Below are 13027 nucleotides of genomic sequence, written 5' to 3'. Positions count from 1 at the left end.
GCGGGCGAAACAACAATGTATGAGTGCGCCGTAGTCATGAAAGAGAGTGTTCAAGCAAATGAGCAATTGAGGATGTATGGTAATTGAATAACCAAAGAGTTTGAACAAAAGAACATTATCCATATAATTAATTAAATTAAAAGGCTTAAGAATTATTCATTTACACATCAATTAATAGGCCAATTGAGGAAGCGACTCCCTTGAATCATTTACAAAATTAGATCACAACCACAAAATTGATGAATGCAAGGATAGGGTGACGGTATCGTTAAGATGGAAATCGATATTACGAACACATGATCTACGTTAAGAGGCAGTTTCCTACCAAAGCCCTCCTAAATTATTCAAGTATAGTCCATGGCTGCTTTAAGTAAAATACAAAGTATCTTAACTCTGCAAGAATTGCAGAGGCCTGTCTCCCGCGGAGGGGAGAGACTAGAGCACGAGTTATGTGCTCATCGCGTAAGTCGTAGGTATTGATCTCTACAGATCTCAGTTCCGATATTTTATGTGGATTGAATTTAGGTGTGTCAGTATTATATCAAATGGTGCAATAGTTACGGATGATTCTATACAATTTGGTTGGCTACCGATGAGATAATGGTTTGGACCACTTGGTGAATTCTTATCGACTGGGGATGATCTCATGAGACGCAGGATAAGCTTGTGTCGATTTCAATGACTTTGATGTCTTCAAATTTCACATCCTCACAAAGATAACGCATAGAAGAAAAAAAAAGAAAAAGAATACAGACATGAGTTCCAACTTCAACCGCTTAATATTGCATAACATTACACCAGAGGCGATGTCACATAGTCACCACCAGGGTTTAGCTGAAAGATCAGAGTCAGCAGCTGTACAGACTTATTGAGTCAGCGCTAAATATAGAATCTTATTTAATACTAGGAGTAATACTCTAAGAGGAATTAATAAAATTGGTATCAGATAGGGTGAGTAATGGCGACATATAGAGAATGGACTAACCCAAGTGTTAAGGTCAGGAGATTGCACCAATGGTTGTACATGGCAAAATGATTCAGAGTAAAACAGAGGTTATTTTAGAAGGTGAAAAAAGAATCTTATCACGTCATATTTGGTCGTAAGGGTTAAGAAGAATGTCGAAAACGAAAGGGAGCCAGATATTTCTTAACATCTGTCGGATTTCCAAGTTTTTTTAAGAAATAGATTTATTCCACAGTATTCGTAAAAGAAGAAAAATTAGGAATAATTCTTGGTGAAACTCGTATAACAACGGGTTTGACTAAATTTTTGTAACGTGTGTAGATGAAAACTTGTCGTGGATGTACAGGGTGTTTGCAAAACACCGCAATAAGTTTGGTCAAAATTTTAGCCACGACAATATGTTTACTCCCTCGACTCCCTCGAGTGATTATTTTTACTCCCTCGGGTGAATATTTTTACTTCCTTGATTGCCTCGAGTGAATATTTTTACTCCATCGACTCCCTCGAGTGATTATTTTTACTCCCCCGACTCCCTCGACTGCTTATTTTTACTCCCTCGACTCCCTCAAGTGATTATTTTTACTCCCTCGACGCTCGAGTGATTATTTTTACACCCTCGACTCCCTCGAGTGAATATTTTTACTCCATCGACTCCCTCGAGTGATTATTTTTACTCCCTTGAGTGATTATTTTTACTCCCTCGACTCCCTCAAGTGATTATTTTTACTCCCTCGACCCTCGAGTGATTATTTTTACTCCCTCAACTCCCTCGAGTGAATACTTTTACTCCATCGAGTGAATATTTTTCTCCCTCGACTCTCTCGAGTGATTATTTTTACTCCCTCTACTCTCTCGAGTGAATATTTTTACTCCCTTGACTCCATCGAGTGAATATTTTACTCCCTCAAGTGATTATTTTTATTCCCTCGACGTCTTCGAGTGAATATTTTTACTCCCTCAACTCTCGAGTGATTATTTTTATTCCCACGAGTGAATATTTTTACTCCCTCGGCTCCCTCGACTGAATATTTTTACTTCCTTGACTCTCTCGAGTGATTCTTTTTACTTCCTCGACTCCCTCCAGTAAATATTTTATACTCTCTTGACTCCCCTGAATGAGTATTTTTACTCCTTCGACTCCCTCAAGTGAATATCTTTACTCCCTCGACTCCCTCGAGTGAATATCTTTACTCCCTCGACTCCCTTGTGTGAATATCTTTACTCCCAGGACTCCCTCGAGTAAATATTTCTACTCCCTCCAATGAGTATTTTTACTCCCTCGACTAACTTGAATGATTATTTTTACTCCATCGAGACAATATTTTTACTCCTTCGACTCCCTCAAGTAATTATTTTTACTTCCTCGGGTGAATATTTTTACTTCCTCGACTCCCTCGATGAAGTCAAGCCCCAAAAAGTTAGGTGCCATGGACAACGGAGTAAGTCCCTGGGGACTACTAGCTCTGTTAGTATAAAGAAAATCGTAGACTCGCTGTGGAATAGCTATTGCATCAACACTGTTCATTGGAAAGTGTGGATAGATATGATATAGCGGCATAGATGTGAGGAAAAAGTTTGTATAACAATACACGCTTTCCCCTCATACCTATTCTGTCTATCAATGCAAAACTTGGTACAGTCATTTCTTATACTCTATAGTATTTTTCGAGATACATTTGGATTGCGTCTTTTACCCGGAGTCACTCCAGAGGAGTCCAAAGTTGATATGAAAGATTTCTGGAGGGAATTTTTCTTGTTCAAGTACGTTATGGACCTCAATACCTAGCACCTCTGGAAGGCTTGTTTCATGCTGAAGAGAATGAACTATAAACTACGACTTTTCAATAAACATTGTTGATGCCATAGCTATTTCACTGCAAATCTACGACTTTCTTTATACTAACAGGGTTAATGGGCCTCAGGGACTTACTTCGTGGTCCATAGCATGGCACTTAATTTTTTGTGCATGAACATATCTCTGTTATGTTTATTGAATGGACTAGTTTGATTTGGGAGTCCGAATGACAGGTTCATGTTCCTTCCTTGTGAAAACATGATAGTTAACGTTTACGAATAATGTACTTTCGCTCAGAATTGCACGAGTAAAATATTAATAGAAAATTGAGTTTTCATAGTTAGAGGAGATTTTAGGTTGTTATATAGTAACAACTGAATGTAGAAAATATACAATTTTAAGCAAATTTATGATGTAATATATTTCCACTGAACTGTTACATGACAGTCTCGTGTTAGAAGAACTAAATAACTTGAAGAGCTTATAATGAGTGCGGTGAAAGGGGACTCAGAATTATATATATACATAAGCATTACAACAAGGCCTTCTAAAAGATTCTCCAATTTTCAGAACTAAGGGGCAATGTCTCCCTAGGACACCTTGTTACACCAATGTTCAAAAGGTTAAATTAATGTTTTAGATATTTGCCTATTTCTGTTCAGCACAATTCAATCTGCTGTAGATATGTGTATTGAAAATTTCTTTTCGTTTTTTACGTTAAGTGTCCACAAAGAGAAGATTTGTTTCTTCTAATCACAACTTCCAATACTTCCAGTATGTAAAGGTCGATGACAGTAATTTCATTATGAAACGCGTGATTGTTAAAGTGTATCATGCCTTGACAGATTCCATTCAACAAAATGAAAGACGAGACAGAATTTTGTCCAGTTAAATTTTATTTGGGTCCACTGTAGGATTTATATAAAGATTTTTTCTCGAGAAATTCGGTAATAGTATATGTAATTAATCATTTATGAAATGGAACAAGTCATTATTTGTAAGCCTTATATGCACCAAGACTCCACCATCGTGAGTTGTGTTCGACTCTAATCGCTTTGATTGAGTATGAACCAAGTTCAAACTTTCTTGCTAGGTTTATAAGAATTGCTTTTCTCACAGATAGTCCAATAAATCACAATTTGCAGTCATGTTTAAATCATAATAAACAAGATAAGATAATTTTTATATCAAGATGAGATTATTTTTAGATTCGAAAATTGATTTAAAGAGGCAAGATACTTTATTTAACTACTGGATAACTTCTTTCAGAAAATGCGTCCACTGGCAAAATAACACTTTTTTTCGCCACAATAATAGTGATAGTTGACTTGAGCCACAAAATTTCAAAACTTGTAAATTGAAAGTACAGTGGCAAAATGTGTTGAAAATATTCTTTTTCCATCCATTTGTATGTCCACAGGCTAAATTAGGTAGCTTGGTAATGAAGTGATTGATTATAAAAGAGTTGGTAGAATGAGTATGTGGGAGGAAACGGTAGAACTCCGAGAAACATACAAACACAATGTAGCTAAATGCATCAAGTACATTATTCAGTTGCAGAAGATGCTTAGACAAAACGTACCGCTAGTATACATAATAATGTTTTGATTATAAATCTCGCACATCAGAACAACAAAATATCACTTTCTTTCACTATTAAAATATATTTTTTAATTGCTCCAGTGATATATTTCTAATTTGGTGAGTTTCTTTTCTAAGGCAGTTAACACATTTTTTTCATATACATATGTATTTCATGTGAACTCAACTTTTAACTACATTTATTTCTTCTCAATAGATTGCACCATAAATCAACAGCAGATGAAGAATATCAAATCACAGAGACCACTGTTACGTCACATATGATAGATGAACTAAGTCCTAATACGCAGTACATTGTTTTTGTGACAGCTATATCTAAGAAAGGCGAAAGCTCACCTTCAGAAACACTGATTGCGTGGACTGATCCTGCTTATCCTGCATTTGTAGAGGTAAGTATTTATATACTTAACTTAGCTCTATGTCTGTTGTGATGCGCTTCAAATAAACTATAAAACTATAGTTTACTACATAATAATTGTGGTCAACTATACGCTCATTAACTACGAAGTTTGTATATGAGTAAATTTTGTTTTTCTACGTACCTAACTATGGCATCTTAAAATGAAAATTAAATTGACACACGCTTAATGTTTATTTTGCACTCCCTGCTAGGAAATGAAAAACATAGAATTCCTTTATTACATGTAAAATTAATACTTATGCTTAAACTTTCAAAGATAAATAATCAGCTTATTATCTTCTTCCAAGTATTATTAATGTATCTTATATCCATTTCAACTCAACCAATAGTTTACTTTTGCACTAAAACATTTTAACTTGAAAACATGCCAGTTATGATGTCTTTGTCATAAGTGACAGAGTAGTACTAAACACGATAAATTATAAATAGCGTTCATTGCTATTTTAGTCCGATTCAATCATGCTTATCTAAATGCAAGTACTACTACTACTAATAATAATAATAAAACGAAAGAGCGTGAGATCTACACCAGGTACTTTATGAATAGATCTAGAAATTTAAGATGTAAAATTTTGATTTAGAAAGGTGCGCATTTCAAATATAATTATTCACACAAGCAATACGAAAACTATATATATATATATATATATATATATATATATATATATATATATATATATATATATATATATATATATATATATATATATATATATATATATATATAAGGATTCAAAATTTATTTAATTAAGAAGTCTGCCTAAAACAAGTCCCACAACACAATGTAATTGAAGTTACAAATCCAGAAAACTGTTTAAGCAGACAATGTTTAACATTTCAGTCAAATTCGCAAGTCCGTATTATATGGTGAGCAGTAGAACGACAGTGTACAATGAACTGAGCAAACAATGATAATGTAAAATAAGCGACCTCTCTGATTTTCAAACAGGGCAAATTGCTGACACTCGAGTAAGTGATGCAAGCGGGACAACAATGTCAAGTGTGTTGGGTGTATCTCGAAGCACAGTGTCCAAAGTGATGACAGCCTACAAAGTTCAGAGCAGAATCACATCAGAAAAGGGAAACAATGGTCGGAAGAAACCCATCACTGATAAGTCCCAACGAAGCGGATTTCACTCAGAACCACAATTTGATTGCGGTGCAAACACGAAGTAACTCGAGAACCTCATACATCTTGTGTCGATAATCACAGTCTGCCGTGCCTTACATGACACGTACACTCATATCCAAAATTATTGTCGCATGTTTATAAATATGTTGTTCTAGGAATATAATTTGATAACGAATTCACCCGTTATTTCTTATAATGTTAGTATGTGTATAATCGGCAAACACATGTATGTGGCAAATTTCATGTCAAAAGAGCAGTAAATAAGAACAATAAAACGAAAATAAAATTTTCTTGTCCATTTAGCAACATTTTATTTTACTCATTATAATTTTCGAATTTATAACTCTTTTCCTATAAAATTTACCACAAATATACATTTCCCGATTATACGCTTAGTATCAGTATTAAAAGTACCCTTCAAAACCATTATGAAATTATATTCTTACAAGAACAAAGTTATAGATATGCGACAATAATTTTGGACATGAGTGTACATACAGAGGTGGAATGCACGGCCAAAACCACTGATAAACGACCATAATGTTTTAAGTGTCACATTGACCGCTAATAGCTGCAAACGTGTTACATGGTCGGATGAATCGTCGTTCATTTTATTTCAAACCACAGGCCGTGTTTACCTGTGGCGGATATCCAAAGAAGCATAAAATTTACAGTGTCGAAGCCTAACCGTGAAATATGATGGCAACTCTTTGTTGCAGTGAGCCGCAATACCCTGGTTTTCAGTGTGTGGTAAGTTCTAGAGACTCGAATCTGGAGCTGATTTATTTCTCCATTCCCATTCACGGATTTGAATGACATATTGAACAGTGGTGTAACATTCCACTTGATACCATTCACAATCTTATCCCTCCATTCCACGTCGCATGAGAGCTGTTCTGAGGGCAAAAGGTCTCCCAACGGCAAAATAATCTGTTAAGTTATATTTTATGGTGTTTCTGTTAAATTTATAAGTATCTGTATATTCTATGCACAAAGTACTTCTCATTTATCCACGTAAACTCTTTCGAGAATCTTACCACAAACAACTGCTTGTACATAGGTCTCCCTGCCGGATCTGAGGGAAGAGCATTGTTTCGCCTAGGCTACATTTATATATAATTCCCAATTATTTTTAATTATATTATTATTAGAATTTACATGTTAATCGGTTGATATATTATAAAACTTAAATGTTATATATATGACCGTCAAAATGAAACAGGTGATCCCCTACATCAAAATGAGAAAAAATGTTCATACGGACCTGTGGTGAGAAGTGCATAGTTTCAGAGCTAGGACTGTCCAAAGCCATGAGAAAGTGAACTTCGGGTACGAATATCTCCAAAATTATTAACCATTGAGCTGGTGCGGCATCATATTATCGTATTAGAATTGTAATCTGCTCTACCCAAAAATTCACGATTCTGAATCGTTCAGTGGCAACTTCCAGATATTTCGTTAAGAAAGATGGGTCCGATTCATCATAGATGAACCGTCCCGGCAAGTAACAAAAAATCGTTGACACCATCGATATTTAGAACAGAATTAACATAGAGTCAATTGAGCGATACTTGACACTAATTGATCCTTGACGCATGCTGAGCACAAAAGGTAACTTGTTTCTTAAGTAAGATAATGGAATCCCTTATTTCTGGTTTAAGAGGTGGAAACGATATCTTTTCAGAATTTCGATCATCTTAGCACCGTAGTGTTGAGTCACAAATAATTTGAACTCCTCGAAATTTTTGATCAATGGCATGTCTAGTTAATATATAACGTAGTTTATTCTTTAGCACCTATCACAGCCAAAAGTCGAGACTTTTTCGTCCCTCAAATATTTGAGCTGAGTGACAAAGTTTCTCGAAACTTCCTAGGTACAATTGTACCCCTCTTCAACATTGAAGCGCTTAAACATTGACAAGCACTAGGTTGCAATAGGTTATTCTTCAATTATTATGATTCTTCTTCTTATTATTATCTAATTTGCTTGATCTAATTTTTGATGTACTCGATTCTCTCCTAATTTTACAACCGTTCTCATAAGGAAACTTCCGGGACCCTTGAACATCCTCGCCCTTAGAGATTCAACTGTTATAATGCTTATTGCAGGTGTACTACCACTTGATAGATCGACTGTACTTCCAATATAATTGAGGTTATTAAAACGCATTTTAATTCTGTTGTAGTACACCTCTCTATAAACATGTTTGAATTCTCTTACCGAATACAAATGAATTAAAATTGACAAAGTACAGAACATACCCGCTTTCTCCTAAATCATCATACTATATCAACTGACTGCTTGTTGTTCATCAGATGTTTCATTTCTAAAGTTTTAAATTAACGTGGCGAGTCGAGTCGTTAATTGAAAAGAAACTTGTTTTCGCAAACTGTATGTTTATGTTGAGAAAGTTGCAATATTGATAAATTAGTCCTTATTAATCATTTGAAGGTACTTTTAAACAATGTATAGATATTTTTATACACACACTACGTTTATGCAACTAATTGCAGCACTTTTCAGTAATGCAGAACAACCTGCACGAACATACATACAATACAAGAAAAATGCTCATAAATTGCCTCACAAAAATTGCTTAGATTATACGTTACAAATTACATATACGTATATCTATATCAGTTTATCACTGATAAATACATTACTTTGCTGGTTTCCTTATTATAGATGTTTAATGAAAAACTACAAAATTGGTTATTTTGGTAAAGGAAACAACTCGCACTCGCCTCACAATCCTGACTTAAAATAAAGCAAATGTTTAAAGTGTTTATTATTCTGTTTGATATGAAAGTAGAGATTTTTAAAATTCATTTCTCAGGAAGATAGCGTTTGCATTACGAATTTTCTTGATATGAAAGTAGAGATTTTTAAAATTCATTTCTCAGGAAGATAGCGTTTGCATTACGAATTTTCTGACACTTGACTTTTACTTGGCACTTGACGTAAAGGGCTGCCACATTATTTTTCCTTAAAATCGACTTTTCCTTTGTCTTAGAAAAGGAAAACAGCTAACTAAGAGATAAAGCCCATAGTGGCCACTGACAGTGACAGTTTTTCCTCTGTGCTTGCTTTTATTGAAAAATAGTTTTGCGAATCACTCTTTAAACTCTTATACGTTTTTTGTAATGTTTAACCTATGATCTTCCTTTTCTTACTCTATGATTAACAATAAAGAATGTTCAGTAGTGTTGCTGTCTGTTACATACGCGTAAATGTTCATCGCACAAACTGTATTCTCATTTGAAAATAAAAAAATGTACTTGTGTTAATATATAGACACTAGGTGAAATACCCGTTCTTCACACGGGGATATTAGGTTTATGTAAAGTGTTTGATCCTCTTCCTCCCCTTATATACATGGGACATGAGTTTTGACTTAAATCGCATCGATAGTATCAATCTCATGAATGGAACAGTAATATCGAATGTATTGTATGTCAAACTCTTCCTACTCCATCCCAGCTCATATCGATGAGTCTAAACTTGGACTGTAACGACGTCGTGAGTGTTGCTAAAAATCTCAGCAACCCCAAAACTGTTTATTAGACACTAATATCGGTTGTTTTGGATTATTGTTACGTGTCAATCTGTCATACCTTCTCCTCCCCTTGCTAAAAAAAAGTACTAAAACCTAAGTTGAGCCAGGGTCCTCTCGTATACCAAAAATCATCAAAATCAGTGCAATAGTCTAAAAGAAGTTAGCCGTCAAACATGTTTTTACGTGTCATACCCCTCACCCTTCACACCTGGGCCAAAAATTTGCTAAAACGATAAGGCAGACCAAGGTATGGTCATATATCAAACATAACTAAAACTGGCGCAGCTAGAAGAGTTCACGGGCCAACATCGTTACGTTAATTTAATATACATAGAAGATGCCTTTCTCCGCCTTCTTCTTAAGACGGAAATTTCTAGAAAAACAACGAGACATACCATTATTATAAATGAATAATGTATGAATAAAGCTTCATCTTTTTAAGTTGAGAGTATCATGGGATACTCAATTTTTAGCATAAATTTTGAATTCTCGCTTCCCCTTTGAAGACGCGTTTCAAGCAAAATAACATGATAAAATCCAAGTTGAGTTGTTAACCAGTTGTGGACCAGAAATCATGAAAAATGGTGCGGTGGCGTAGGAGGATCATACGGACAAACATTGCTTCAGACCTAGGCGCTAGTTCAGGTGATCATAAACTACAATAGTACAGATCCTATCTGATGCATAGGCGTAGTTGATTTGGTCTTAAGTTATATTTATTAGTATAACTTAATTAAATATATTACTAGAATTAAATATACTTGAGGCTCAAGGTAAGCTGGAAACTATGAACTTACTATATATTTCCTTTAACCCCTCCAAGCACATAAAGGTCAGAACTATTGGCAGATAAAAATCGGAAATATTAACGTCAAGAAACAAGGCGTCAAACTCGCATATCCAGTCTCCATGTGGAATATTCCCTATACATCTATTCTCCCCATACACTTATTCCCATACAACATGTGTGTCATATATTTTTTTAGGTATTATATTGGACATTACTTTAATTATAGAACGTTCTTAAAGTTATCTTCTACGAAAGTTCTTTTTATTTATTTATTTTTAAATGAAAATGAAGTTTACTTTTGTGTTTGCTTTTCATTGTTTTACAAACTTTAGTTTGTTGAAGTATTGTGATTATTTTATATGTATTTTGTTGATATTTAAGAGACTACGTTTTCGATATGTTACGCTGGAACGAAGTTATATAGTAAAAGCAAGTGTTTGAAGGTTTCCGTAAGAAAGTTTAATAAAAATAATTTAAATATTATTCGGTTCTGATTTAGGTTTTAAAATATCTAATCGTTTTCCTTTTCATTTTAGCCTCCAACAGTTCATCCTATTAATCTTGTAATGGAGGGTAGTAGTATGACTATTCTTTGCATTGCAATGGGGACCCCAATGCCAACCATTTCTCTATATATCTCAGGAAGATTAGTAAGGCAAGAAACTACTCGTCACATGGTCACAGTTATACATAACGTAACAAGAGATATGGATCAAATTTCTTGCTATGCAGACAATGGATACGGAACTCCTATGCAGGCTTCCAGAAAAATAACTATTAGTCGTAAGTTTATGTTTTGCATTTGTTAATGAGAAAGTCATTACGTCTTAAATACTGTCTATATCGTAATATTATTAGATTAATATTTATATAATAAGGCAGAAAATCCGACTTTCTATTTAAGAATTTTCTAATCTTATCAATTTATGTTAAAAGTTGAATTTGTAGAAGATGGATATTTACTTGCAAACCAATAACATTTCTTCCAACTAATACAGAGAAGTAAGTTCTTACTGTAAAATAAGTCAGTTATGTTTGAATGGCTCTCCGAATAAAATATTTGGGAGAACAACAAACGGATAATCTATCTACTCTCTTCTGAACATCGCACGGTCAGTAAAGCATATTGAGAATCAATAAAATAATTACTGCAAACTCGAGAATACCAGTTGGTTTTGAATTCTATAAACTTTGGTCATTGCACGTTTATAAAATTCTTCACACATTTTACATATTTAAAACTAAACATATTTAACACTGTGAAAGTTTTCAATTTCGAAGAACAATTGAATACAAATTAAGAAAAACACAAGTTAATTTAAATGTAATTGGAAAATAGGGTGGAAAATAGATTCAATGCAACAATTCTTAATGTTGCCACAGATAATTAGTAGTGATATATTTTAAAGAGAACTATATGTTACTTTGAACTCTAACCAGATGGGATCTGCATAATGATTTCATGTGAATTGTGAATCTTACTATAGCTTATTTTAAAATTTTATAACTTGAACATCTATAAAGCTAACATTTTCTCGAGGTTTATTTATTTATTTATTTTTACATATTTGAAAGTTTATAAATGATGGCAGGTAATGAATAGGTTCGAAGAATGTGTGTATCATACACGGCTCTATGCATAGTATAATTTGGAACATACACGCTTGTGCACATTACTCTCGCTGAAGATATCTTTAGTGGTATATCAGAATTCTCTACGCTACCTGTCTCCACTTGTTTCGTCCGTCGAACTGAAAAATAGTGTAAAAGGTTGAGAGCAATAAGTGGGGAAAAACTACTGATTATATTTAAAATGTTAATATTATACTTTTTTAAACCGTTGGCCATAATTTCGTATTCAAGGATATTTGTTTAGAAAATATGAATTTATCATTAACTTGTACGAAATCTGCATGTCGGATACAAATAGGCTCTTTTCTTTTAGATAACTAAAATACATGCGCAAACCTTGATAGTTGGATGTTTCTTAATATACAGAAATCGCGTTCAGTAGCACATAATAGTCTGTGAATTTTAATATTCAAGACCACATCATTGATGTTCATAATTTTCTGACATTTAACTCCACTTCAAAAAGTAAATGGAAATTACATAGTGTGTTTTTGTGAGCCGTTTACCGTACAGGCAGAACATTCTATATTTCTTTTTAAATACAAAAAATGTGAAGGTCTGTTTTCTCGCAACAGTTTAGAACTTTTCTCTTATATGTGTGGAGAAAGGCGAGAATCTACTATATTTCATTCAATAGACAAGTCATGAAATTTTGTAAATGTATACTTTTGGATTAAATAGTAGAACATCACCTTCACTTGCATGAGTTGTTAAACTTTCATTCAGAAAGCAGGGGGCACCTGCAGAAAGATCTACGGGGCGAATTCCCCCGACCCCCCCCCAAAAAAAAATAAAACTTCGTAATTATTTTTAATACTTCCGTTTTACCTGCACCAGAGGCGCACTAACGGAGAGTTAACCTCATCCGATTCTTATCCTAGTAACCCGACAGACATGTATACTTCCTTAATGAAACTATACTTGCTTTAAAAGAGAAATGTTTCATGTTGCCTCAATATTTCATCTTGCACTATATCTATACTTCTTATCGTGGGACGTAAAACTTCAAAATTTCATTTCATTTTTCTATACTTCTTTTTCTTTCTTATAAAGACAATTCTATCTTTTTCCTCAGAGTATAAATATAAATACTTCAAAATTACTTATAATTTTTTCAGGTGTAGAATAACACAA

The 13027-nt window shown here is 33.9% G+C and overlaps 1 protein-coding gene across 5 annotated transcripts in view; it reads left to right on the top strand.

Moving 5' to 3' along the window:
• Positions 1 to 13027, top strand: part of LOC145662786 (Ig-like and fibronectin type-III domain-containing protein 2) — a 1216055-nt gene that overhangs the window by 1019739 nt on the left and 183289 nt on the right. For all 5 annotated transcript variants that reach the window (XM_081728668.1, XM_081728663.1, XM_081728665.1 and 2 more), the window contains 2 exons: positions 4558 to 4750; positions 10798 to 11044. In XM_081728668.1, the coding sequence (XP_081584794.1) occupies positions 4558 to 4750; positions 10798 to 11044 (440 nt within the window). The remainder of the gene's footprint in view (positions 1 to 4557; positions 4751 to 10797; positions 11045 to 13027) is intronic.

This window comes from Thermobia domestica, chromosome 10 (genome assembly GCF_964235325.1).
Source record: "Thermobia domestica chromosome 10, izTheDome1.hap1.1, whole genome shotgun sequence".
Taxonomy (NCBI): Eukaryota; Metazoa; Arthropoda; class Insecta; order Zygentoma; family Lepismatidae; genus Thermobia; species Thermobia domestica.
The sequence above is the reverse complement of the archived record's forward strand: the minus strand, read 5'-3'. Positions and strand labels throughout refer to the sequence as shown.